This window comes from Mixophyes fleayi, chromosome 5 (genome assembly GCF_038048845.1).
Source record: "Mixophyes fleayi isolate aMixFle1 chromosome 5, aMixFle1.hap1, whole genome shotgun sequence".
NCBI lineage: Eukaryota > Metazoa > Chordata > Amphibia > Anura > Limnodynastidae > Mixophyes > Mixophyes fleayi.
Genome location: NC_134406.1, coordinates 29,055,102 through 29,081,717, shown reverse-complemented (window position 1 = coordinate 29,081,717; position 26,616 = coordinate 29,055,102). Strand labels below are relative to the sequence as shown.

Genomic DNA, 26,616 nt, shown 5'->3' with positions numbered 1-26,616 from the left:
GCTTTGCTGCTTTTTTAAGTCTCAATGTTTTCGCTAAAGACTATTCCATTTATTGCTATATCTTGAGTCAGCATTAGTAGTGTGTTCAGTATGCCTCGCATTTAGGAGAATGTAGCATCATTATTTTGGAAAATCATATTTAAAGACTTGATAGGACTTAGTTACAGTCTCCAGGCAATGGATGTGATGAAAAGACAGAATATGAAGACTATGTTATAAAGTGGTTACAATTCACACTTGTCCCGGAGACTCATGAATTCCAGGTAGGTCTCCCGGACTCCCGGGAGAGCAGGCAAGTCTCCCGCATCCTGAGGTGGGGCCAAAATGTCACGATTTTCCGCACCCCCTTCTACCCACCCACCACCCCCCTCCCTGGGAATTTCCAGATGCCAACAACACAAAGTTGGCAAGTATGGGTTACATTGGGAAATGGGTACAAAAAAATTAAAAGTGTTCGATACTCAATTATACACTACTGGCTTAATCGTTAAATATAACATTTCCATGTAAACTCAATACCTAGAATATCAACAGTAAAGATTCATCAACCAAAGAAGAAAAGAGAATAGAGAAAAGGTACTTTGACATAATCATTTTTTAAAGTGGCTCAGTGGATAAAAGTTGAGTGAAAAGGAGAATTATTTAATATTATGGGGATGTTTTCATACCAGGTTCTAAAGACATACTGGTAGGCTAATTGAACTTTGACAAAACTGGTCCTAGTATAAGTGTTTTTGTGGTTGTGATTCAGAAATTAGATTATAAATTCCACTGGGACAGGGACTGATGTGTTTTAAGGAAGACTTATGTGTCTGAATCAGTGGACAAAGTGGAAATTTAGAAGTGGCAGTATGGAAAACGTAAATTAATTGAAATTAGTTTCATAATCAAAACAGTAGGAAAAGTGACGGTATGGCATACCTGTAACAAACTTACCTGCTCCACGCTCCAGCGCTGCTCCGTTCGTTCCAATCCAGGCACTTTTAGGTGGACGGTCACATGATCCGCCTGCCAGGGTGGGTATTTTGAATGCCCTGCACTACTTAGACGCTGCACTAAAACTCAGCCTGTGTCAGTAGAACGTTGTTGCTGTGCGTCTGACTCCTGCTTAGTCTTTGCTTCTGCCCTGCTCTCTGCGAGTGTTTCTCTGCTGGATAACCTGTGTACCGAACTTGGCCTTTCTGACCCTGAGCTGCTGGATCACCTGTGTACCGAACTTGGCCTGTCTGATCCTGAGCTGCTGGATCACATGTGTACCGAACTTGGCCTGTCTGACCCTGAGCTGCTGGATCACATGTGTATCGATCTTGGCTTGTCTGCCTACTCATTGCTGGGTCACCTGTGTACCGAACTTGGCTTGTCTGGCTACACATTGCTGGAACATCTGTGTACCGAACTTGGCTTGTCTAGCTACACATTGCTGGATCACCTGTGTACCGAACTTGGCTTGTCTGGCTACGCATTGCTGGATCACCTGTGTACCGAACTTGGCTTGTCTGACGACGCATTGCTGGATCACCTGTGTACCGAACTTGGCTTGTTTGACGACGTATTGCTGGATCACCTGTGTACCGAACTTGGCTTCTCTGACGACGCATTGCTGGATCACCTGTGTACCGAACTTGGCTTGTCTGACTACGCATTGCTGGATCACCTGTGTACCGAACTTGGCTTGTTTGACGACGTATTGCTGGATCACCTGTGTACCGAACTTGGCTTCTCTGACGACGCATTGCTGGATCACCTGTGTACCGAACTTGGCTTGTCTGACGACGCATTGCTGGATCATCTGTGTACCGAACTTGGCTTGTCTGACGACGCATTGCTGGATCACCTGTGTACCGAACTTGGCTTGTCTGACGACGCATTGCTGGATCATCTGTGTACCGAACTTGGCTTGTCTGACGACGTATTGCTGGATCATCTGTGTACCGAACTTGGCTTGTCTGACTACGCATTGCTGGATCACCTGTGTACCGAACTTGGCTTGTCTGACGACGCATTGCTGGATCATCTGTGTACCGAACTTGGCTTGTCTGACGACGCATTGCTGGATCACCTGTGTACCGAACTTGGCTTGTCTGACGATGCATTGCTGGATCATCTGTGTACCGAACTTGGCTTGTCTGACGACGCATTGCCATTACTCGTGTACCCGATCCTAACCTGCCAGTACTCTCTGTGCCAAATTCCCTGTACAAAATCCTTGCCTGCCTGTTCATTCTGTGCTACATCCGGTGTTCCTGATCCCAGTACTATCAGTACCTCTGTGCTATCTTCTGGGTCCGTCATCCACCCTTTAGGCCTAGTGTTACATTCTGAGACACTCCAGGGGTCGTGACCTCGAGTTCTCGGCAGCAAAATCCAACCCGCCTTGCAGCGTTTCTTGGTGAACAGCGGGGAACTCGTTAGACTCCGCGCCCCTTGTGTGCCAGGCTTCTCTTCCTTCAAAGTGTAACAAAACCACCGTATAATGTCCCACTTCAACCACTAATAATAATATCCTCCTCCCGGTGTACAACATTCACACCTTCATTAGCCAAATCTGTAACTGGACTGTGGGTGATCCTTCCAGCATATGCAGAGGGCGTGCTGCAAATGCTGGATGGAGTCAGTTCTTCCCGTACAGTGATGGGAAGGTCAGGGTTCACAACCAACAACACCCTTGGACTCGCCTTGGGGATTTGTGATGTCATCTGTTTAGAAGGCAGAGTTCTTTGCTGTTTTGTTGTTGTTGCTGACAGCATAACTCTCTTAAATTTTTTGTAGGGGGGGGGAGGAGGAGGGCTTAAATCCTTGGGTGAAGCTGGACCACTAGTCATGAACACGGGCCAGGGCCTAAGCCGTTCCTTGCCACTACGTGTCGTAAATGGCATATTGCCAACTTTACGTTTCTCCTCACATGATTTTAAGTTTCTCTTTTTGCTATTTTTTGAGAACTTGGGCTTTTTGGATTTTACATGCCCTGTACTAGGAGATTGGGCATCGGGCTTGCCAGACGACGTTGATGGCATTTCATCGTCTATGTCATGACTAGTGGCAGCAGCTTCAGCATTAGGAGGAAGTGGGTCTTGATCTTTCCCTACTTTATTCTCCAAATTTTGGTTTTCCATTATATGTAGCACAAGAGAGCGTACCCCTAAGCCACACACACTCGGCAAAGCCTTTAAAAATTATATGCGGCACAGGAGAGTTGCACTGGACTTATACTGCTGAATCAGTGAACTTTGTAATAGCAGTACCACTGGACTTATACACTGCTGAATCAGTGAACTTTGTAATAGCAGTACCACTGGACTTATACACTGCTGAATCAGTGAACTTTGTAATAGCAGTACCACTGGACTTATACTGCTGAATCAGTGAACTTTGTAATAGCAGTACCACTGGACTTATACACTGCTGAATCAGTGAACTTTGTAATAGCAGTACCACTGGACTTATACACTGCTGAATCAGTGAACTTTGTAATAGCAGTACCACTGGACTTATACACTGCTGAATCAGTGAACTTTGTAATAGCAGTACCACTGGACTAATACACTGCTGAATCAGTGAACTTTGTAATAGCAGTACCACTGGACTTATACTGCTGAATCAGTGAACTTTGTAATATATCAGTACCACTGGACTTATACTGCTGAATCAGTGAACTTTGTAATAGCAGTACCACTGGACTTATACACTGCTGAATCAGTGAACTTTGTAATAGCAGTACCACTGGACTTATACTGCTGAATCAGTGAACTTTGTAATAGCAGTACCACTGGACTTATACTGCTGAATCAGTGAACTTGGTAATATAATATTGCAGTACCAATGGGCTTATACTGCAGGATTGGTTTTGCAAATTTTGTTGTAATTAATTTTTTTTGTAATTATTTTTTGGTATTTTTTTTTATAACTTTTTTTTATTTTTTAAAACACTTGGGAATAATGGGGAAATAACTATGCCCTTAGAAGCACAGAGCACAGGACACAGCACCACTGGACTGAACAGACAACAGCACAGGACCTAGCAGCACCACTGAACTCAAAATTGACAGAGCACAGCACACAGCACCACTGGACTGATACTGCAGGACGCAGCACAGCACAGCACAGGACAGCACAGCACAGCACAGAACTATACAGCACAGCACGAGATATAGCAGGACAGAGGACCACCTAACACACCGTCCCTCTACCATGATCAATGCCCGAGTGAAGATGGCGGCGACTAGCGGGGAATTTATAGGATCCGAGTATCGCGAGATCCGACAGCGGAATTATGACTCAAAGCCTCGGTTTCAAGTTTTCATTTGGCGCCAATACCCGGATCTGTCTCGGATCGGAAAGGTTCGGGTGGGCTCGGATTCACAAAATCTGAGTGCGCTCATCTCTAAACGGAACCAATATGAATATGAATTACATAAATAACTAAATGTTGTAATGCGAGTGTGTATGTGCATATTTTACCTTGCGATCGCCGTATGCCACGTGTAGCGTGGCATACTGAGTGCAATCGACCAATAAAACAATATTAACCAATATACTTTCGTTCATCCAATTATACGACTTCGACACTTTCAGTCCCCACAAAGATTTAATTACTATTAACCTTGTTCTTATATGCATCCGTGGATTAACTACCCAAAGAGACAAGAGAGGGCGGGCAGGTTTTAATACCTAGTTGCAAAAATAAAAAATAAAAGTGTAAAGTAGAATATTTGTGCATTTTGCTATTGTTTACTCTTTGTACTGATATTGTAGGACATTAAGTTAAGGGATGTGTCACATTCACTAAAATTGAATTCATTAGTGTCTGAGACACCCTGATTATAAAGCGAACTACATCCCCTTATTTTACTTACTGAGATATTAACCTATAGAGATCCCTGACTACATACTATTCTATTTCATGCCACTGACCTTTTGTTATTGATTTTGCTTTTAGTATGACACATTAAGATTGATTGTTCAAAGCTTACATAGACATAAGAACTTATGTTCTGGGAAATGCTGATATTTTTCCTTTAAAGTGTACCTGTTGCTTACATAAAATGAAGTAATTTAGGAAGTTCACAAAAAAAAGCCTTGGTTTTGAGAGTGAGGGGTAACGTGAGTGCTTTGATGTGGAACTTGTCTAGAGAAACGTTTTGTTAAATTGTTTGTAGAGCGCCTTAAAATTTACTTTCACTGAAGTGCAACCAGCTCGTAGCAGGTGCAAAACTGAAGTCATTTTGCGTAGTGGAAAACCTTCCGCACGGCAAAGAACTGCTCTAAGAATAAACCCTCTCCAGCCCTTTATCTCATTTGAATAATTTCATCTATATTACATGTCAGTTTAGTGCGTTTGAAGATTTTATTACATAGAAATCTGCGCTCCTGTAGAACTGCAGCTGGAAGTTGCCTAGTGCATCCCGTTGTAAGAATAAGGATGAGATCTATGAGACCTCAGAGGTTGCAAAGAATGTAAAGCCTTCTGCAATTGTGTGCCCTCTGGCAAAGCCGTGAACACCCTGGTAATGCTCCTTTTCTACCCCTTTATTTAATTTTAACAATCCTGTCCAGCAAAAAAAAATTTTGTTACGTGCAACAATAAGTGTCCTCATGCACCTAATCCACAATTAGCAAGGAACGCCCTTCATCCACTAATTTTGCACCATCCAGGCCCTCACATCAATGTGCATTCCTGTAAATCTAGGTGCATTTGTGCAAGTGTAGGTGTGTGAGGTCACAAAAGAGTATTTGCACTATGGTTTGGCATTTTGCAGTTCATGTAATGAACGTTAGAGTCCAGCAAGAGTAGTGGCTTAGGGACTCTGTGGGCAAGAGCCCCGTTAGCCCTATGCAAACTCCAGCCTTATTTGACATATGTGCATTATGACAAAGAGAGAATGATATAGCTCTCTTTTGGTTGGGGAACTACAAGTCCTAGCTTGCCCTGGCAGCCTTTGGAGAGCCACAGGTTGACAGCATGGTGGCTTAGTGGTTAGCACTTCTGCCTCAGAGTACTGAGGTCATGAGTGCGATTGCCGGCCATTGTCTTATCCGTGTGGAGTTTGTATGTTCTCCCCGTGTTTACGTGGGTTTCCTCCGGGTGCTCCGGTTTCCTCCTACACTTCAAAAACATACTAATAGGTTAATTGGCTGCTATCAAAATTGACCCTAGTCTCTCTCTCTGTCTGTCTGTGTGTGTGTGTGTGTGTGTGTGTGTGTTAGGGAATTTAGACTGTAAGCTCCAATGGGGCAGGCACTGATGTAAATGAGTTCTCTGTACTGCGCTGCGGAATTAGCGGCGATATATAAATAAATGATGATGATGATGATAAGCCTGATTTAGCTAATAACTATAAATGACAAATTTGAATAAGGTGATGAAATGACCTGTAATGTAAGTGTAACTGAGAACGCCAGGAGTTTTTTCAAAACAGTGTTAATTTTTATTTTGACATCAGAGAGTAGAAGACACAGGATGAGTGATATATATCCTGTTTTCCGGTTCACAGATGCTGATGTCTTGTCAGAACAAGGTCATGTCAAGGCAAGGGCAGATGAAAATGATGGATGGCAGCAGATACCAGACAACGGGGTGTGTGTACCATGTAGAGCTATATGCACTACAGACACAAACACAAACACGTGGGTTGGCTCTATTGATCAATTTGAAGCGTTTTTGCAGTCTGCGCTTAATGTTACTGTCAAGCAGCCGGACTGAACCTCATCAGAGAGTGTGACACCATCTGAATTGCAAAGCACTCAGGAATTTGAGACTTGCATTTTTCAAATACAGTTATAAATAAACCAAGTGTATAGAATATTAAACAGCAAGGTCTAATATCCTTTCTAACAGCAAAGAACATTGGCATACATTTGATAGTTTAATTTATTGAGGGAAGTGCTACATTTTGCAAACAAGTAACTTGCACAACTGGTGTAAGTCTGATGCTGTAATTCCCAGCCCAAGCAGACACTTGCTGATGTCTGTGTTGTTAGAGAGTAATGCGTTATTGAAAGCATTGTATTGTAAATTTAGGATTCCAAATGATTGGAAACGACAGGTTCATTAGAGATGGGTGAATCGATTTGGCCAACTTGTGAATTTGGATGGATTTTAGCCATCCTGGAATGTGCATTTCGCTGAGGATTCAACAAAAATGTGCAGAATAGTTAACACCAAATGGAGTATAATATACTGGTTTGGACCCTCTTACCCCCTCTTTACCCCCCTGTCAAAAAAAAAACATAAACCAGGTTAGGATAATACGGGCCCTCTGGTGCCCACGAGGCCCTAGGCTGGAATTTAGTTTGCCTATGGCTATAGTCCACTGCTGCTCTACCTTTATTGGTTACTGGAGCTTATCCTCCATGGATAAAGGGACTAACACCCCCCTCCCCCCCCCCTTCCCCCAATAACCTCAGCAGAGATCCTGGTTTCACAGTTTAAAGCAAAACAAAATAAATAATAGCAGAAAGCATCATGGCCCTCTACCCAAATCCTCAACCAGCCTAACCATAGACCATCTGGGATGGTTTCCCCTATAACATGGTATTCACAAGCTTGTGTCTCCCTGCTAAAGTGAACTTAGTCCCAGGCTGGTCAGCACAGCGATAGTATTCTGTGGGAGTGTGGGGTGCTCTTTTTTGCACCACCCCAGAGACATCAGACCTGCGTGAGCAAGTCTGGGGCTGTTTTTCAGTATGGTGCATGCTTTCTCCCAGGTCTGAGGAAAACACCTGCACAAAACATTAGAGTGGCCGATGTGCAGAGAGGTGGAAACATCTGGAGAGGGCACTGCAAAAGTCCAACCTCCCACCACGATAGGACCGGAACTTTTATTAAATAAAAGTTTCAGACCTTTTCCTTGATACTGCTTGTTTTAACTTCTCTTTTACAGTTAATCATGGGAGTGGGGGTACACGGGTATTGTATATATTACATGTGGCACTGTTGTGTGCAATACATTGGGGAAAGCGTGCCTAGAATGGGATTCACTGCTGAATGGGACCTGAACAGCGAACGGTACGTCTACTGAGGAGTATAGTCAGAGAACCAAACTCTATCAGCTCAGAACTGGTGCATTTTTTTAGAAGACATTTTATGGAGGGGAAATGGCGGAGCCATTCTGCACACTGCAAGTAGCTAAAATGAGCCCTTTATCTAATTCCAATAGTCTTGTGGCGCAAATTGAAATCTTGTCTTTCTACTGCTCACAAAACTAGGTGGCAATGTAGACATGACAAATGGATGGCAGCTCTCTCTGACAAATACGGTTTCTCTTGCTTGTTCCTCTACATCCTGCTTCTCTATAATATCATGGACTTCTCTGGTGTAAGCAGATGGATGAATGTAACATGTTACTTACTAACCCATTGCTCAATTTGGATTTAAACATTTTTATTCAGTTCGAAAAGTTAATAAATCTTGTTCTGGGAAAATATGTTAAACCCAACAATGATCTTTTACTGCCTCTGATAACTCAATCAGAAAAACAAATAAGTGATAGATTTTTAACCAAAGTATATTACTCATAGCTCTACCAGTCAATAGTTTCATGCTTTTATGAGACAGTAGATAAACTATTAAAACATACAATCAGTCTGAGGATTAATGCGCTACTGTTCATTCTTAGCAAAGGTTAAAGATGAATTCTTTACACAACATTGACCTTGAGGTTAACTCTGCGTGGTCTGGTAATGCTTCCAGTAACTGCACAATGTACCTAACTGTCTAATTCCTGCAAAATGCAAATGATTTCACAACAGTTCTAATGTTCTAATGTGTTATTGTGGAAACATTTACATAGCGTAACCTTGAAAAGCTTTATGCCTGTGTTATGGGAAAGACACAGGGCGAGGCTGATGAAAGGAGATGTGCACTCAGAATTGAAGACAAAACCTAATATTTCAAATGAATAATAAGACGATCTGAAAAGATCTCTATTTTTTTCCTGCCGTCGTCGGCCTCGTACGCACTGGAGTTATATTAAAGCATTTCCAAAGCATACTGAGCATGTTATGAATGATGCCAAGCGAATGGTCCTGTCCTCATACTACCTGACAACCGTTCACTTCGCTTTGTGTCAATTTTCATGTTGCCCGCAGCATTCAGAAGCGCTAAATGCTCAGTGGAAAGGCCATGGAGTTATATGGGAGCGCTCATTTCAGCGGTTAACAAGCACTTGACAGGACTTGGTTGACGACAATGAGAGTTGCAGGGAAGTTTTGAGATGCCTTCTTTAGTACATTATTAATGTGCTTCAAACTCATTTGGAACATGAAGTTTGTCTATTGCGTTTAACCATACCTGCCTACTCTCCCAGAATTCCCGGGAGGCTCCCGAATTTCGGGGAGTCCTCACGGACTCCCGGAAGGGTAGGCAAAACTCCGGAAATTTGGCGAAATTGAGGGGGCGGGGCTTTATCACACCATTAAGCTCCGCCCCTCCATTCAATGTTGTGAATTTTTTGGCTTTTTTTATAGTGGGGCGGGGCTATGGTGATGCGAAATGTCGCCACGCCCTCCTTCTACCCCATGTCACATGACTTCTTTAAGAGAAGTCTTAAAAGTGTGCATGTACATCATTAACAGCCATTGTCAGAGCCTCTATGTCTGAAGACAGGATGTAAACTAATCAGCTTTACTGTTATTGCAACCATGGGCAGGAGAAGTGGCTGAGGGGCCCCAGGCCTGTGTAACTGGCAATTTGAGGCTTCACAATTAAATTCTTCTCATAAGGAAAGAAAACTTTAATAATATTCCTTTCTGCTTGGAACCGGAAGTGCAGAGCAGATCAGAGAAGGTTCGGCTGGCGAGGTAAGTGAGGGGAGGGTGTCCTTAGAAACTTTGTAGGATCATTCAGAGTCTTGGGGGTATATTTACTAAACTGCGGGTTTGAAAAAGTGGAGATGTTGCCTGTAGCAACCAATCAAATTCTAGCTGTCATTTTGTTGAAAGCAATAGATAAATGATAACTAGAATCTGATTGGTTGCTATAGGCAACACCTCCACTTTTTCAAGCGCGCAGTTTAGTAAATCTAGCCCTTGATCTAGTTTCACCACTGGCTACAATATTGTTGAAGCAAATCAGAAACTAAGTGTGTCTATTACTTTAACAAGGGACTGGAGGTGAATGTGTGTGATCAAATTGCTTTCTTTCCTTACTGAATCGGTTTATCAATTACAATCTTCAGTGCACATGTAGATAGGTTAGAAATAATTTTAATCTATATGCTTGTTTTATCACCACAAGAGTTAATAACAATGATCTGCAAATCATTGTATTATAAATAAGAGGATATTCCTTTTAAAAAAAATGATGATTGGAATTTCATTTTAAGACATGTTTTCATTGCATTTTAGATAAACAGTTTTTCGCATTTCCATGTAAGTGGCTGAGAAAATCAGTATTTGAAACCCATGTTACATTAATTAGAAACCACGCACATACTGTAATATGGGCAAAACCAGAGACAGGTTTCGTTGGGAAGGTGTAACCGAGTGGTTCATATATATTTGTGTAATGTGACATTGGGTGCAGTAGAGCGCACGGAAATACACCGGGGTATACTCTTCTGTTTAAAATATCTATATACATTTTTGGTCATTCCCGCATTTTCCTCTTTTGCCTGGCATATTATCATATATAACATCTCACTATGCATTCTGAAAAGTCACATTTCATATTCAATTCTGCATAGAATCATTTAAGCAGGAAGTTATTATTTTATTTATAAAGCACCAGCATACTTCATGCCAGTATACAATGGGGAGATAACTATATAATGCAATATAGAATTACAAATAGAGCATAAGATGAGACAGAATGAATGAGGACGCACAGCTACAGTCTAAAAAGTTGAGGGTAGAACGATCTTTTCTATAATTATGTTTAAAAGTTAAATATATGAGATACGTATGTAAGAAATAAGCGGAATATTTCAGACAAGTTTCATTTTGATCTTGTGTATTTTCTAATGCAGAGTTTGCTTCAGATGTCAGCACTTCTTGCCGCACCTGTTCACCATGAAAGTGAATGGATTTATAAATACCTATTCCCTCCCTCGCACAATAAGACTTTCCTCTAGTCTTCAAACCTTCAAGCGTTCTCTGAAAACCTACTTCTTCAGACAAGCTTATAATATTCCTCAACCATCATTTCAATCTCCCTAGGTTACCCTATTTCCACCCTTTACCCAGCTAACACAAGACAACAACCCTCTGACCAACATTGCTGTGTGACTGATCACACAGCCAACTAAATACTTTCTAACCTTTGCATTCTAGCTGGACAAATATTCAATATGATGTAGCACTTACCGTTGTGTATCAAACCATTGTTCCATAGATTGTAAGCAGGGCCCTCTTATCTCTCTATCTGTATTACCCAGTATTGTTTTATTAACGTTTGATCCCTAAAGCGCTACAGAATTTGCTGGCGCTATATAAATAAATGTTGATGATGATAAATACCTCACACCATTCCGGCCCAATTGGGACAAAGCTGTCTTGATCGGGATGACGGAACAATGTCCTCAAATTGGGATTGTCCCACATAAATCGGGACAGTTGAGAGGTAAGCACTTGGTTGTAAGCCAATTTGCAATGTGGTGTCTTTGACAAAGGTTAAAAATGTTTACTCTGGATAATCTTCCATTCCATAGGCACAGCAACCAACTCATATTTGTATCTAGGTGCCAATGTGAGTAATATAGACATCACCCTGTAAGGCCAACAGTTTACATCACATCTACTTGTTCGTACACATACGTGGACTTTTAGATGCTATATTGCTTTAGAGCTAAAACATTATGTAGCTTTTAAAGTTTGCAATTCAAATCTGTTCCGCTCTGCAAATAAACGGTATCACATGAATTGCACTTACACTTGCTCTTGTCATTCCCTAGCATGATAATACAATGTGTTGAGATTGATGAAGAAGATGCTACTCACATGTAGAGCATTTTGTAAACTCAATGTCATCGATGGCTGCTCCGCCGCCAAAATCTTGAGTCCGAATGCCTTCAAATATCACTTCGAAATGCCTCAGCTTCCCCAGATGAATCTCCACTTTATTCCACTTGTCATTTTGATTCTCACTTTTCCCCCACACTTTCGTTAGGCCGCTTTCTGTCTAAATATGGACAAAAAGAAATGATAGAAGCGATGATTTCAGAGGAACACATCAATACAGTTTCAGGAGCCATATTAATGATACAGTTGCCCACAAGGATATAATTGCTGCTTTTCAACACACATCATGCATGAATGATGCAGCACATGGGGAGAAAATGGGAAATAACGGATGGAATTGCCTGCATGGATCACAATAAAATAAATAATTGTACATTTTAAGACAGTAAATTGGTGTATGTAATTCCTAAGTGAGAAATGACATGACACGTCAATAGATGTAATCACTTGTAAACATGAGAAATTTGAGAGAACGTCATGTGGACAGCTCGGTGGCTCAGTGGTTAGCACTTTTTCCCTCACAGCACTAGGGTCATGAGTTCAATTCCTGACGAGTTTGTATGTTCTCCCCATGTTTGCGTGGCTTTCCCCTGGGTGCTCCTGTTTCCTCCCATACTTCAAAAACATACTTGTAGGTTAAATATTTACTATTAAATTGACCTTAGTCTCTCTTGGTCTGTGTATGTGTGTGTTAGGGAATTAAGCTCCAATGGGGCAGGGACTGATGTGAGTGAATTCATTGTACAGCGCTGCAGAATCAGTGGCGCTATATAAATAGCTGATTGTGATGATTACAAGAATCAAACTACCACAGGGTTTCACACCCAGGACTTGGTTAATGTCATTCTCAGTGTGTTTTATTACATCTGCATACTGTGGAGTTTATGTATCAAGGCAAATATGGATGAAAGAGCTGCATATTCCTACTCTTTCGTCTTATTTCCCTCCTCTTTGTCACGTTGCACCATCATTATCATGCAAGAAATTATATAGATTATAAATTCTATATCTTAGATGTATCTTAGATGGTGAGAAATGCACATACATAGAGCAGGCTTATCTAAATGTGCAAGTAGATTTAGATCTGTTTTAAATACTACACTGTTCTGGTGCTTCCTGAGTTCTATATATTTTCTAGCAATGGGCATTGCGAGGGAGCATGGCCACACTACGATAAGGACTGTGGCTGGGATGAATGCCCCTTATTACTAGTCAATTTAGGGATCAGACTTTTTGAAAAGTGTCTCCATAAAGTCAATGATCTGATAAATTTATTCAGATCTATAAATATTTCAAATGTATTAACTGGACAATTAGGATCAAAGTTTAAACCTTTTCCTAATAAATTGTTCTGTAAGTTTCATGGTGGATAGGTTAAAGAACCCTGATGGTTCTATTTCCAATTCAATGGACTTCTTTTTGGAAGATATAGTTCCTCCTCTCTTTCTTCTTTCTGCCTGAATCTTCTTTTTAACCCCACTGGCAACTGAATTCTTGGAAATAAGATTTCTTCCTCAGTAATATGCGACCTTAAACATGGTCTACGTTTTCTGTCCGAGAACTGATTCACCTGTATACTCTGATCACCTTCTATCTATAGCCACGTGGTTGATCGATATTCTGGCTTGTGGTACACCATTCTGTATTGGCTTTAAATACAGTACTATACTATGTGGCGCCCCCACCCATTTGTTTTTTTGTAGATTTATTCCAGTTCAACATCTGGCTATGTAGGAAATTGGCAGCCGCCTGAACATAGGACTATCACTTTTCTATACAGACATTATTGGAACCTTGGTGTCTCTTCAGAGTTACGCGCTGTGTTATCTATTTGTTTGCTATATATATATATATATATATATATATATATATATATATATATATACATACATACATACATTATAAACTTAGTTAGGTACATCCAATGACCTTCCAGATCACACAACAGGCTAATTCTAAACAGACTGATGTCTATAATTACAGCAAAAGGTGGCACTACAAAGTATTAAATTAAGGGAATGATTACTTTTCCAACCCTGTTATTCTAGTATTTCATTATTTATTAATTTTCAGAACTGTTGCCTTTTTTCCCTTGGTTGAATGTTATAAGGTGATATATGTAAATAAAGCTGGAAAAAGTTTTATTTCGTTTATCTCAATATCCATGGTAACAAACTGTGGCAGGGTGTGATGATTTTCTACAGGCACTGTATATGCTAAGTCATGTACTCCCTATTTTGTGCCCCATAAGCAAAAGGTCAGAAGTTGGCAGTAATTCCCTGACTGTTTTTGGTCAGATTTAATATTTTAAAGTAAATACAAAGCTTTAAAATAAGATGCTTCGCCACTTCCAAATTACTATATACTAAGGATGTACTTATTTAAGAAAAAGTTTTATCTAACCATGAGAAATTTAGGGCAAAGATCACATTCAATTGATGTAGTATATCCCAGCTTACTCTTGTTTATTTAACAGGAAGCAAAAATCAGAAGTTAGGAAAAGTCAGTGATGTTTTTTTTTAATGAACATTGCTCCAATGTGTAAATTTCACTAGATCCATAGCAACTAATCACAAATTTGCTGACTAGTTCCTGTGGATTTAGTGCGTACTTACACGTCTGGATAATATTAATAAAAATCTCTCAATAACAATCAAATAATTACCTAATAATACTGTGTTGGACAACACAGAGTAGAAAAGACATTATGAACAATACCTGAAATCTATGCAAATATAGAATTAACATTTTTATATCTGCAAACAAATGTACTATGTTTGGATAGTAACATGAAAAAGGAAAATTGCGTTCATTTAATTCTCTGCAAAAAACTCAAACTGCTCTTACAGGTTTTTTTATATTTATTAATGAAGTATATTTTGTCAAAATATTGTCAGGCGCCGTCCCCGCACTGTGCATGTGTGTGGACTGCCGACTCGCAGAAGGACAAACACTTTTGGTTATCTCTGCATGCGCATGTGCAGTGACCTCCGTGTCCCGTTGCTAGGCAACAGGACGCTTTCTCCTATTCCTGACGGCGTTTCTGCTGCACTTGATCCCCAATTGCTACCACCCTATCAGGCACCACTTCCCTCTATTTTAGGAACCTTCCAGCTTCAGACCGATGCCAGAGTATTGGTGTTCCAGTCTCTAGCGCTCCAGTTACCAGTTCCTGTTAACATTTCCTTTGCTGACTTTTGGCTTGTTTCCTGACTATTCCTTGGCTTTCTCATCCAGCAAGTTCCTGACCTCGGCTTCCTATGACCATTCTCCTCGTTATTACCTTGTGTACTTCGTCTCAGCTGTTTGCATCCGCAATCTGCTCTCCTGTGTGCGCTCCACTGCACTGGTGACTTGTTGGGAGAACTGCGACCTGCACACCTCACGCAGCTAAGCCCATACCTCCTTGCGGGGGTCCCTGCTGAATACCGGGGGTGGGTTAGACTCCGCGACTCTCAATCTAGTTGCATCAATACCAGTCAGTGGCCTCTTCAGTACTATTAACGTGACATGTATTTCATGTCAATAATCACGTAGCTTCTCGTTGGTCCCCTCACTCACATCCCCCCTTCCACATTCATTTTAAAGTGGTACATTTAAATGTTCCCCACTTTAGATGGTAATGGAGCTTTCACAGACTAAACAAAAATTATGAAACAGTAACTATGGCACTTGCAAAATTTTGAGCACCCGGTCAGTCTGTACTTAGTAACACTTCCTTTGGCAGAAATCACAGCTTTCCAATGTTTCTTATAGCCAGTTAAGAGTCTTTCTATTCTTGCTTTAGGAATTCTTCCCCACACTTTCTTACAGAACTCTTCTAGTTCTGCAATATCCGTCGGTCTTCTTGATTTTCAATAATTGCAAGTCTAAGGACTGTGAAGGTCATTCTTAAACCTTAGTCTTTTGTTCCTGTCAATACTCCATGGTTGATTTTGGTTTTGGATCATTTGGTCTTGTTTAAAAATCCATCCTTTCTACAGCTTAAATTTCTTCCTTGACTCGGGGCTGATTTATTGAAGTATAACAGTCTTCCATCCACCTGGTTGATGGATAACAGTTGGCAAGGTGTTATTATCTTCAAGTGCTTCACCTGTTTTTCTACAATTGTATTTTTAGTGGTTGTGGAGAGAAAGGTACACTTTTGTTTCATCAGTCCGCACAATTTTATCACAAATTGTTTCTTATTTACCCAAGTAAGATAAGACCAATTTACAAGCATATACAGTATATTGTGCTACAAAGTGTAAACAGCACCTTACAGTATATATCATAAACAAATTGGGGGTAACATGTGTAACCATAAAAAACAATAGGATGAGATTCCAGTTCTTAAGACATTTCATTCTAATTATTATAATCTTTCTCAGGAATAACAGTGGTAAAAATACTTATTAAGACAAATCTAAATTCAGTTACCTTTCCCAGATGTTCATTTTTTTGCTTTTTCCAAAACACATTTTTCAGAAATAATATGTATCTATAAAGCTAACCGTAGGGTTTTGCATTATAGTAATTAGATATATATACAGTTCCCATTTTAAAATAGGGGCTCTTATGATACATCTCAATCTAAAAAATGCTATGGTATGAGTCAAGAAAAGACTTGGATTGGCCATAGGCGCCCCAGTCCTACAATAAGCATTAGAGATGATTGATGCTTTCAAACTGGTTTGAAATTTGACTGGATCAATGGCCACGAACATGTTCAATCATCAATAAAATTGCAGTTCCAGTTTGTGTTCAGACTTCGTGTTTGACGATCACATTCAAGATTTGTTGTTCACTTTTGAGGTTTGTTTGAGGTTAACGTTTGTGTTAACATGAGTGCTTTTAGAATTTTGTTAAACATATTTAAAGAGTATTTTTCATTACCAAAAAAGTATTTTCATTTTTAAAATTAATTGTGTTGGAGGTACACCATTCGCACATGTTCAAACCAGCTGGAACATCTGTGAACCTGCTCCAACATGGTTGAACTGACTTGAACGTGGTCAAACATGTTCAACTTTATCAAATGTAGTTTGATTTTTTTTAATCATTCTGAAACTGGAGTAATCCCAGCAAACTTTCAAATTTCAGAACCAATTCGTCCAACCAGTTTGATAATCTATCTGCATTCATTTCAAGCATGTCTAATAGTTGTAATAATCAAAATGATTTTGCACTAGTTAACTGAATATTTTTCATATTTGAAGTTCACTTTTTACAAATACACTTATCTTTATATTTTAGAGTTTACAAATCTATTTTACTGGTAGCCAATTAAAATTAAATACCTTACTAATTTACTGAATGCTGATTCTGAAGTTTAATTTGGGTCCCAGATGGACAACTTGAGTTTTAAAAGGCACAAACTATCTTCTCTGTATGAATGACGGGATGGCATTAAAAACATTTTAAATACTGCCCCTGACAATTAAATACACATTTTACAATAAACCTCAAGAATATTCTTCCAATAAATTCACCCTTCTCTATTAGATTGTCTGTGTATAATATATTATATTTCATCAGTGATTAATATATACATTAAAAAGAAGTGGTATGTTACACCACTAGAATGTGGAGACATTCCGCCAGAGGGGGCATGGCCAGGTCCTGGAGGGGTGTGGCCAGTCTTGAGTGGGCGTGACTAGCTTAACAAGCATCAGTCTGCTTGCAGCCCACTACATTCTTCCAGGTAATGCAGTGCGTCCCTCTATTAATTGTATACAGCTTGTCCTTTGTGCTACCTGCCATTGCAGAGCAACATGATGGAAGACACATTTTACAACTATCCCCACGGTTAAGACAATATCCTAGAGGTTCAGAACAAAGACATAAAATCCCTCCAGCTTTTTTGTTAATTTTCCACCCTCCCTCTTCCAATTTATCTGCCCCCCCCCCATGCAATTATTTTAATTTCCCTCTCCAGATACAAACCAAAGCCCTGCATCTGAAGCCTCTAAGACTTTTGCCTGTTCAAGCTAAGGCTACGTTTATCCTTACACCGTCACTCCAAGCTTGCATTGTATACCCTTTGGTCTGTTGCATGGAGGACGTAGAAGCAAACTGCAGCTAACTGGTGCCAAATGCTATATTTTATGTACCTTAAAACAACCTTCACTCTTCACTGTACATTTTCCCTGGATTCTGTTATCTGCATATAAAACATAATGCGTTCCTGAAGCTACATCTGCTGCATCATTAATCCTCATTCGACCATGTTTTGAGTGATGTTAATTAATTTGTCCTTTCATGGTAGTTACAGAAATAGCTACTATGGTTTCTACTTGTCAATTTATTATGTGGAATGTATCTAAGGGGTCAGGGGTCAGGCAGTAGACAGTTTAATGTAGAACATTTCAAAACAGGGCATCCTATAACAGGCAGTTATTATTCACACACTGTCTCACTAAAACTCTCAATGCAACAAAGGAATGCGGACCACCAATACGATTAAGCTCTCGAAATTCAAAGTGACTTTGCAGACATTTAAAGTCAGTGTAATTTGCAATGAAATATGGGGTTTTCTCTCTGATCCAACACATTTTGTTTCTCTGATGCCTGTATTCTGATTAATGGGTCAAAGTAGAACGTTGTTAAACGGGTTATACACATCCATGTCTAATTGCACTAATTATTTCGATCAGCTGGAGATTGCTCTGAAGCAGCGGTGTCATTTTGGTCAGATGGTGGCACAAGATTAATTGTTAAAACGATCACCTCTCTAGCCAGCTATACAATAAAGTTTACGATAAATTGTGCAATCAGTGGGAGTGAAGGTCATGCTCTTTAAAAAGGTGTTTAATGTCTTAAATACTTGTTTATGATGTACTATATGAGTTTTGTCTGTTTGGGTGTTTCGTTTCATTTTTTTGGGATACAATATTTTAGTTTCAACACAGCAACCCTAGAACTTTTTTTATGAATGACTTTTGTGAACTAAACAGATATTCATAGAAACTTGCCATAATGTTATTAACTATTCTCAGAGGTTCAGTAAAGTTAACCTCATCACTGAAAACATTGAAAAGTTGTTGTAACTTGAAACCTTAAAGTTTTTTAAAAAAAACACAGAAACTACATTTAGCATAAAAATAGTAAAAACAATAAAATCATAAATATATTTGGAGTAAATAGCTTAATATTAGTTATATAAATAAAATGTATTTGTGATGACACGTGGTTTTTAATCTGGCACTATCAGAAACTTGCAGGTAGATTTATCAAACATTCTAAAAAAGATATGTGGAGGTGTTGCCCTTAGCAACCAGATTCTAGTTTTCATGTTCTAGAATGTGCTAAGTATGTACTGCTTGGTTGCTTTTCCTCTTCAGAAAGTTTGATAAATCTACCACGTGGTCTGTAAATCCGTGAACTTTATCATAAACGGGTTGTGCATTTACGACAATAAAAAGTTTCAATATCCAAAATATCATTTGCACTGAGGGGGCCAAAATTTGGCTATTTCTTAAATGAACCTTACTGCCTGAAAAAATTAGGATAATCTGAAATACAATATTATATGATGTTTCCGGTCTCCTAACTGGCTAAATATGGTGGGTAGATAAGTAGCCGCAGCTTCATATACAGCTTTGATTGGCTATATTTGCAACCAATACATTAAAGCAATAGAGATAAAATAATATAGCGTTCAACATTAACACATGTGCTTCTATCATTTCCCTACAGCACAGTCCTATGGTTCTGTCTTGCATACAGTAGCATTAATTGACTTGCAACCTACAAAGCCTATTTAACATCAAACCCACATTTGCACACTGGTTAATTCATACAGTGAAATTTCCTACAGTTTAATGAATGAGTCCCAAAGAAAGACATTAGGAAAAGGGTTCTCCAAAGAACAGCTGCAATGAAAACCTTGAAAGTTAAAATAAAATGCATTTCGAAACTCTTGTCTGATAGAGCCATGAAATTAACATAAAATGCTATGCAAGTTTTTCTTTTGCATACCAACAAGGTATTTTTATCTGCAAAGATACCCACATATTCCCACAATCTAAGATGGTGAATTTATCTTTTAACTAGATTCTGCATCAAGGCCTCTTATAATTCAAATTGTATTTTTCATTAAATTGCAATTCAGATGATGTATAGTGTTACTAAGGAACTTAATCTGCTTGCAAAAGATGGCAGAGATTGCAGAATCTCCTGATGGCGATCCTAAATTAATTAAATGTACCGCACATGAAAATTTTAGTTAATATAATCTATAAATATGAGTTGTGAGACTCCAGTGTACACGGCCATTTGGTTTAACTTTTTTTTTTACCAGTTTTGATACATTGATACTAAATTATAGCACACAGATATGGAGAAAGGTTAGTTATCTGGAAAAACAAGGACATTTGCTGCTGTCTCAAGAAGATAAAATCTAAGAAATAGTAGATAAAACATCAGAAGCAGAATTTAGCATAACATTTTTATTAATATAAAATTAATCTGTTTATTATGAAGATATCCCTTAATTCTAGTAGTTTAATTTTAACACTTTCTATAATTGTTCATTAAAACATGGACATATACATAGGACCACTTTAATTTAGACCAGTAGTTCCCAAACTTTTTCAGTTCGCGGCACCCTTAGAGTCTCCATCATTTTTTCAAGACACCCCTCCAAAATAGTTACCGAGCAGTCCCGTTTTATAAGTATTTGAGTCAAAATAACGGAATAAGTATTTAGGTCAGGACAGAAATACTTAGTAATTTGTTTGCAAAAATAATATACATAAATCCAAGAAAAAAGAATATTTTTATATATTTTTTCAATTATATTTCTGCCAAATAATAAATTACAGCTAATATTAAGAAGAATAAGATCAAACAAAATAAGGCAACAACATGTACAAAAATCACACTGTGCCCCTTCACCTTTACACTGTGCCCCTTCACCTTTACACCTTCATCCACACACTGTGCCCATCTTTATCCACACACACTGTCTGCCCCTCTTCAGCCACACACAGTGCCTGCCCCTCTTCATCCTCACTGTCTACCCTTCTTCATACTCACTGTCTACCCCTCTTCATCCTCACTGTCTTCTCCTCTTCATCCTCACTGCCTGCCCCCTCCTTCATTCTTTTGCCCCTCCATTGCTATTTCCTTTCCCCTTCCCCTCCGTTTCTTTACTTACCATACTTGGCCTTCTTTCTTCTATTTCTTCTGTCTTCTCTTCTATATTCTTACCAATGCAGTGGTGCCCGGGACCCAGCATTCTCCTCTCTCCTGAATATGTCGGGCGTGATGACGATTTTTGTTTTTTTTGTCCCCTGGCTGCGGCACCCCTGTGTCAGCACCGCGGCACCCCTGGGAGCCGCGGCGCACACTTTGGGAACCGCTGGTTTAGAGAAACAATGCAATCAGTCGCTTGTCATGTCCCTTGCCACCAGCCGTCTGGCAGAATCAAGGTTAGAGCAGCATAGGTAGCCTCAAATCCGGCTTACTTTGCATCTTCTGCCAATTGACAGCAGTAATTCGACACCTGGTGTAGTTGTACCAGCCGATGGTGCAGTGGCTATGGAGCACAATTTGAGCATAGGCAAAAAATGGAGATGTTGAGGCATTTATTCCTTCCCTTATTATTTTACTGATAGATGAGCAGGACTGGATAAGAAAATAATGAAGTTGATTGTGTTCTTTCAGCTCCTGTTGCCATATACTGATCCAATGCTGATGTACAATCCCTCAACTTGCTTCTCTGTGTCAGGAGTGATATTTGCGAGAGATGAACCAGAGGTCTCACATGCAGCAGATAACGGCCTAAGTACATAACACATGGACATCTCCCTTCTTAGTTGGTACTGACCATGTCTTGGCTTTTTTTGACATTGAACCCTAGGTGTAACTCCGCAGCATAACTAGCAGCAGAAGTCTTGGGTGACCTCACAGGTACAAATGAGTTTCACGGACACTGTGAATCGCTCTCCAGTGATCACTAACGGTAAATGTACCACTTACCTCTTGGCGCTGCTAATCATATAAATAGCTTGCAAATATGAAATTGGTACCACCTAATATTGGACCATAGTATTGGACCATAAAGAAAAAATGTTCCCTCAACTAAAATCTCCCTTATATCAGACATCACTGACTTTTGACACAAATTATTTGTAAAATTGCTGTTTTTGCCAAGAATTCAATGTTAAACCAACCAAAAACCAAACAACAAAAATGCCCGGAATGTCAAAAAGATTAGTGCTAAACCATCTATCTTAGTCGTACATTCCTGTTATTATATGGCCAAAAGATGTAGTTTCATGACAATCTAAACATTTATTTAACTTTCCACCTAGTAATTCTACTGTATGTACATTTGACTTGAGAGTTATCAAAATAAATCTATGTATGTGTTAACGATTAAATGGACAATATAAAGAAATTCTGAAAAATGAAAGCAAAAAACAGCAATGTTCACCTTAAAGAGTTCAGTTAGCAAAGAGTCATTTCAATGCTTGTAGATCCAGTATAGAGTATAATTATTCTAACAGACTGGAGTCTTTTGTAGAGGTCTTTTAGCTATACTTGTTGAAACTCTGTAATGTTCAGCCACTGTAGGAGTATAATACAATAAGACAGTGAATATGTTTTATATTATCTGTTAGAATATATTACATGTAGCAAAAGTATGTGAATTTAAGATTGTGACTTGAGTTGTAAAACTAAAGTTTAGCAAAAGCAGAATAAAAATGTAACAATATGCTCCCAGATGGGGTCGGACTGGGGCTGGCGTGTTGAGTGATATGGGAGACGGAACCAAAAACAGGAGGATGGTGTTTCATCATCATCATCATCATCATCAATTATTTATATAGCGCCACTAATTCCGCAGCGCTGTACAGAGAACTCATTCACATCAGTCCCTGCCCCATTGGAGCTTACAGTCTAAATTCCCTAAAATAGACACACACTCACACAGACACAGACAGACAAAGAGGGAGATAGACAGACAGGGAGACAGTCAGACAGAGACTAGGGTCAATTATTTTTTTTTATTTTTTTTTTATAGCAACCAATTAACCTACCAGTATGGTTTTGGAGTGTGGGAGGAAACCGGAGCACCCAGATGAAACCCACGCAAACACAGGGAGAACATACAAACTCCACACAGATAAGGCCATGGTCGGGAATCGAACTCATGACCCCAGTGCTGTGAGGCAGAAGTGCTAACCACTAGGCTACTGTGCTGCCTTGGATGCCAAAATCTACAGTTCCAAACATGCCAGAGGAGCGAGGACACAGTAAATAGTTTCAGAGCCTGATTAAAGAAGGGATTTGGGCATCAGACTTGAAGAAGAAGGAGTATAAGCACGGGATTGTTGTAGAAGGTAGGTGCAGACATTGCTGATACTTGAGCCATTTCTAGAGGTGTGAAATGCAGTGCAGCTACAATTATTGAGCCTGTTAGAGGGAAAGTATACCATATTGAGAGTTAATACTGTAAGAGAAAGTGCTACAGAGCCAGGCAAAGAAGTGGAGGGATCTCACTGCATATAAGGCATATGGGGGATGAGAAGAACCATCATTCCTAAGACAGAGCTGTAAGTCTCTCAAAGCAAGCTGCACGGTTAACAAAGAAAGCTTACAGAGAAGGTTGACAGTCTAGTTGAAAGGTCTGCCAATATATTAGGAAGAGCTGCCAGATTGCTAAAACTAGCTGCAAGACTAACAGTGGCAACTGTCAATCCCAGAGACAGAGTAACATAGAGAGTCCAGCACCAGCCCAGGGGAACAGAGGTGGTCCTGGTCCAAACCAGAGTTGTAGGAAGAGCTCAGAGTTCTCCCAGTTGTCTGCTGCTCCTTCTGTTCCCATACTCTTGTTCCAGCTTCCTGCTGCTGCTATTACTAACACCTTGGCCATATTGCCATTCAGAGAGGCGATCCTTCCAGGCCTATGATGTGTTATCAAAGAGCCATCCAGGTTTTCAGAACTTGTCATTGTCTGCTGCATGTGTGGGTAACCTTCCAAATTCTGCACTGCACCGCACCGCACCAGGAGCCAGTTGATTGTGTCCAGAGGCAGAGGCATAGTCTTATACTGCCCTACACTGCTGGGACTATTCTTCCCCTAACCCTTACCATTTAATAGTGCCTGAGGGACTAGTCCACCCATTTTCCTTTGCACTTATAAGAGCTTATGCAAAGGACAGTATTTCTGCTAGTCTATTTTGTCTATATCTTATTTATATTGCAAGTTATATTTTTCAACAGTCTTGATAAAAAGGTTTCCCACACTAACTTTTGCAACCACAATTTCTTCATTTTCAGGCCCATAGCTATGGTCCAGAATGTGCGGTTATTAAGAGTAGTTTTTCCATTTAATTCCATGTCTCCTGTACTCAATTTCTTGTACCAGGGTGTGTGCCCATAGGTTAAATAAGAGCAACACCTTTTCACAATCACACTAGATGTAAACAAAGCCTATAAGCCTATAACATGGTACCTATACACTGCGTATAGATGCCTAGAACTGAGTGACCACACTAGTTAACAGTCGTTTAAAGGTATCTTAACTGTGAATTCACATTGACTACTTTTGCTCATTCATTCATTCATTCATTCAACTATTATTGAGTTTTCCTGATTCAGTTTGACATCAGATATGGCTATTACTATATTTTCATACGTCAATACTTCATATTATTGTTCAGTTTAATTTATCAATACATTGTACCATTATTATTGCATATTTTCCATCTTACAGTTACATTAATCTTCACCTTATTACCTTTATAAGAGTGACAATCTTGCTGTATGTCACCTACTAGTTATCAGATTACAGGCCTATAAGTTACACGGCCTATTAATAACTGTGCCAAGTGGTTTATCCCCATTACCGGGGGGGGTGGGGGGGAAGAGTTGTCACAAGTCACTTATAGAGAGTCGGAAAGGGCTTTCCCAAATCAAATCCTGGTGGACCCTACAACTCAGCACGGCCTGGGTGGAAGCACTGCGTTTTAGAACTTGAGAAGGTGAGTTTAACCATGAGGGTAATGTTAGATTCAAAAAATACACATGATGGTGGAATGGATGAAATCCACAAATAATGTATAAATTGATGATAAGACCCTCCTTTAGTTCCCGATCCACAGATTGAGCACCTCTGATCTAGAGAACTTTATCAGTATAGTGAAGGGTAAAATGAGAGCCTTTGTCAATTCACAATGTGCCTGTCAATTGAATATAATAAAGGATATTTAAAACTTCTACACAGGTAGCTGTGCTATAAATCACAGCAACCAATCAAAGATTTTCTATCATTTTCTCAACTGTGGCAAACAAATGACAATCTGATTGCCTGTTACGCGTTACAGAACCTTTTGTTTCACAGTTACCCATGAACATGTTTTAATATATGTCCCTAAAATAGATTTGTTATATTTTGTGGCCCCACAATCACAGTGTCTGTAATGTTATCACTGTAAAATAATTTAAAATGAGAAACAAGAAACCATGGTTGAGTTATTGGTTCAGTTTGCTAAAGAACAAATTCACAACTCAAGCAAGGACAGTAGGTGTTTGCTGATTTGGGCAAAACACCCCTAACATTGTAAAGCGCTACGAAATATGTTGGCGCTATATAAATAAATGATGATGATGATGATTAAATGTTTACTGTACAGCGCCGCGTTATATGCTGGCCCTATATAATTAAGCAATAGAATATAACAAGGCTCACTCTGGTCATTATGGTTCACCTGTACAGCGTACTCCATTAATCTGAAATTGAAATACTTAACACAAAAGAATAGTACTTATGTGATAGAAAAATGTCTGTTCGGCCAATATGTCTCAAAGCCTGTAATCAGACAGTAGCATGGCTTTAAGTGCTCAAAGGATTTATAGCGCTTTATAGATTCCTCTATTACTTGAAGGCCAATGATAATTGCTACTTTAGTTTAAATACAGATGTGCGTCTTTCAAAAAGTTCCTGGTAGACAACTTGGAATTTAGTTACTCAATTCAGTTATTGATCCACATCACTCATATTCCCGGCAGAGAAGCATCAGAACATGTACAATGCTGCAAATGTTGGCTGGATGGAGCAGAAATCTACTTTCTTTATTGACATATATAGCTTCATCTGGCAGTAAGTCTTTTAGTAATGTTAATTCAACAGATGCCTCTCAGGAAACCTGCACAATTACTTTGTAATATAATAACTAGATGGCAAATCTAGTTTTTTTTCTCAGTTGTGATGTATTTCAGTTATGGTTTCAGCTACATAAAAACAATCAATTGCACTGGGTTCAAACATAAGAGCAAAAAGCAAATATGTTCTGGTATAAGAAGAATTTGTATTTACAGCATTCATGCTAGAAGAAAGAAAAGAGTGTATATATAGACATTATTAACCTACCCTATAATATTATACAATTGGGGACTACTAATTATGTGCTGAAAAGGGCTTTGGGAAAAAAATACAAAAAAAATTAATAACGAGCTAAATGAATGGAAAAAGTTTTCTTACCTTTGACGCACTGTCATTGACTAAAGATCTGCCTGTTTGAATCAGGGGAGCAGCACTAATGTACAGAAAAAACCTATGTGGGACTATTGGAGGTTAATGGGACCTGGCAGATCCAGCGTACATAGCCTAAAATGTAGTACCGCTAAGAAGGTACTAATGGTACATCTAAGAGGGTAATTATATTACAC

General features: G+C 39.4%; 1 protein-coding gene across 1 annotated transcript in view; it reads right to left on the bottom strand.

Moving 5' to 3' along the window:
* MALRD1 (MAM and LDL receptor class A domain containing 1) overlaps positions 1–26,616 on the bottom strand; it is a 334,428-nt gene that overhangs the window by 106,776 nt on the left and 201,036 nt on the right. Inside the window, exon 28 of the mRNA XM_075211472.1 lies at positions 11,935–12,115. Coding sequence (XP_075067573.1) covers positions 11,935–12,115 — 181 coding nt within the window. The remainder of the gene's footprint in view (positions 1–11,934; positions 12,116–26,616) is intronic.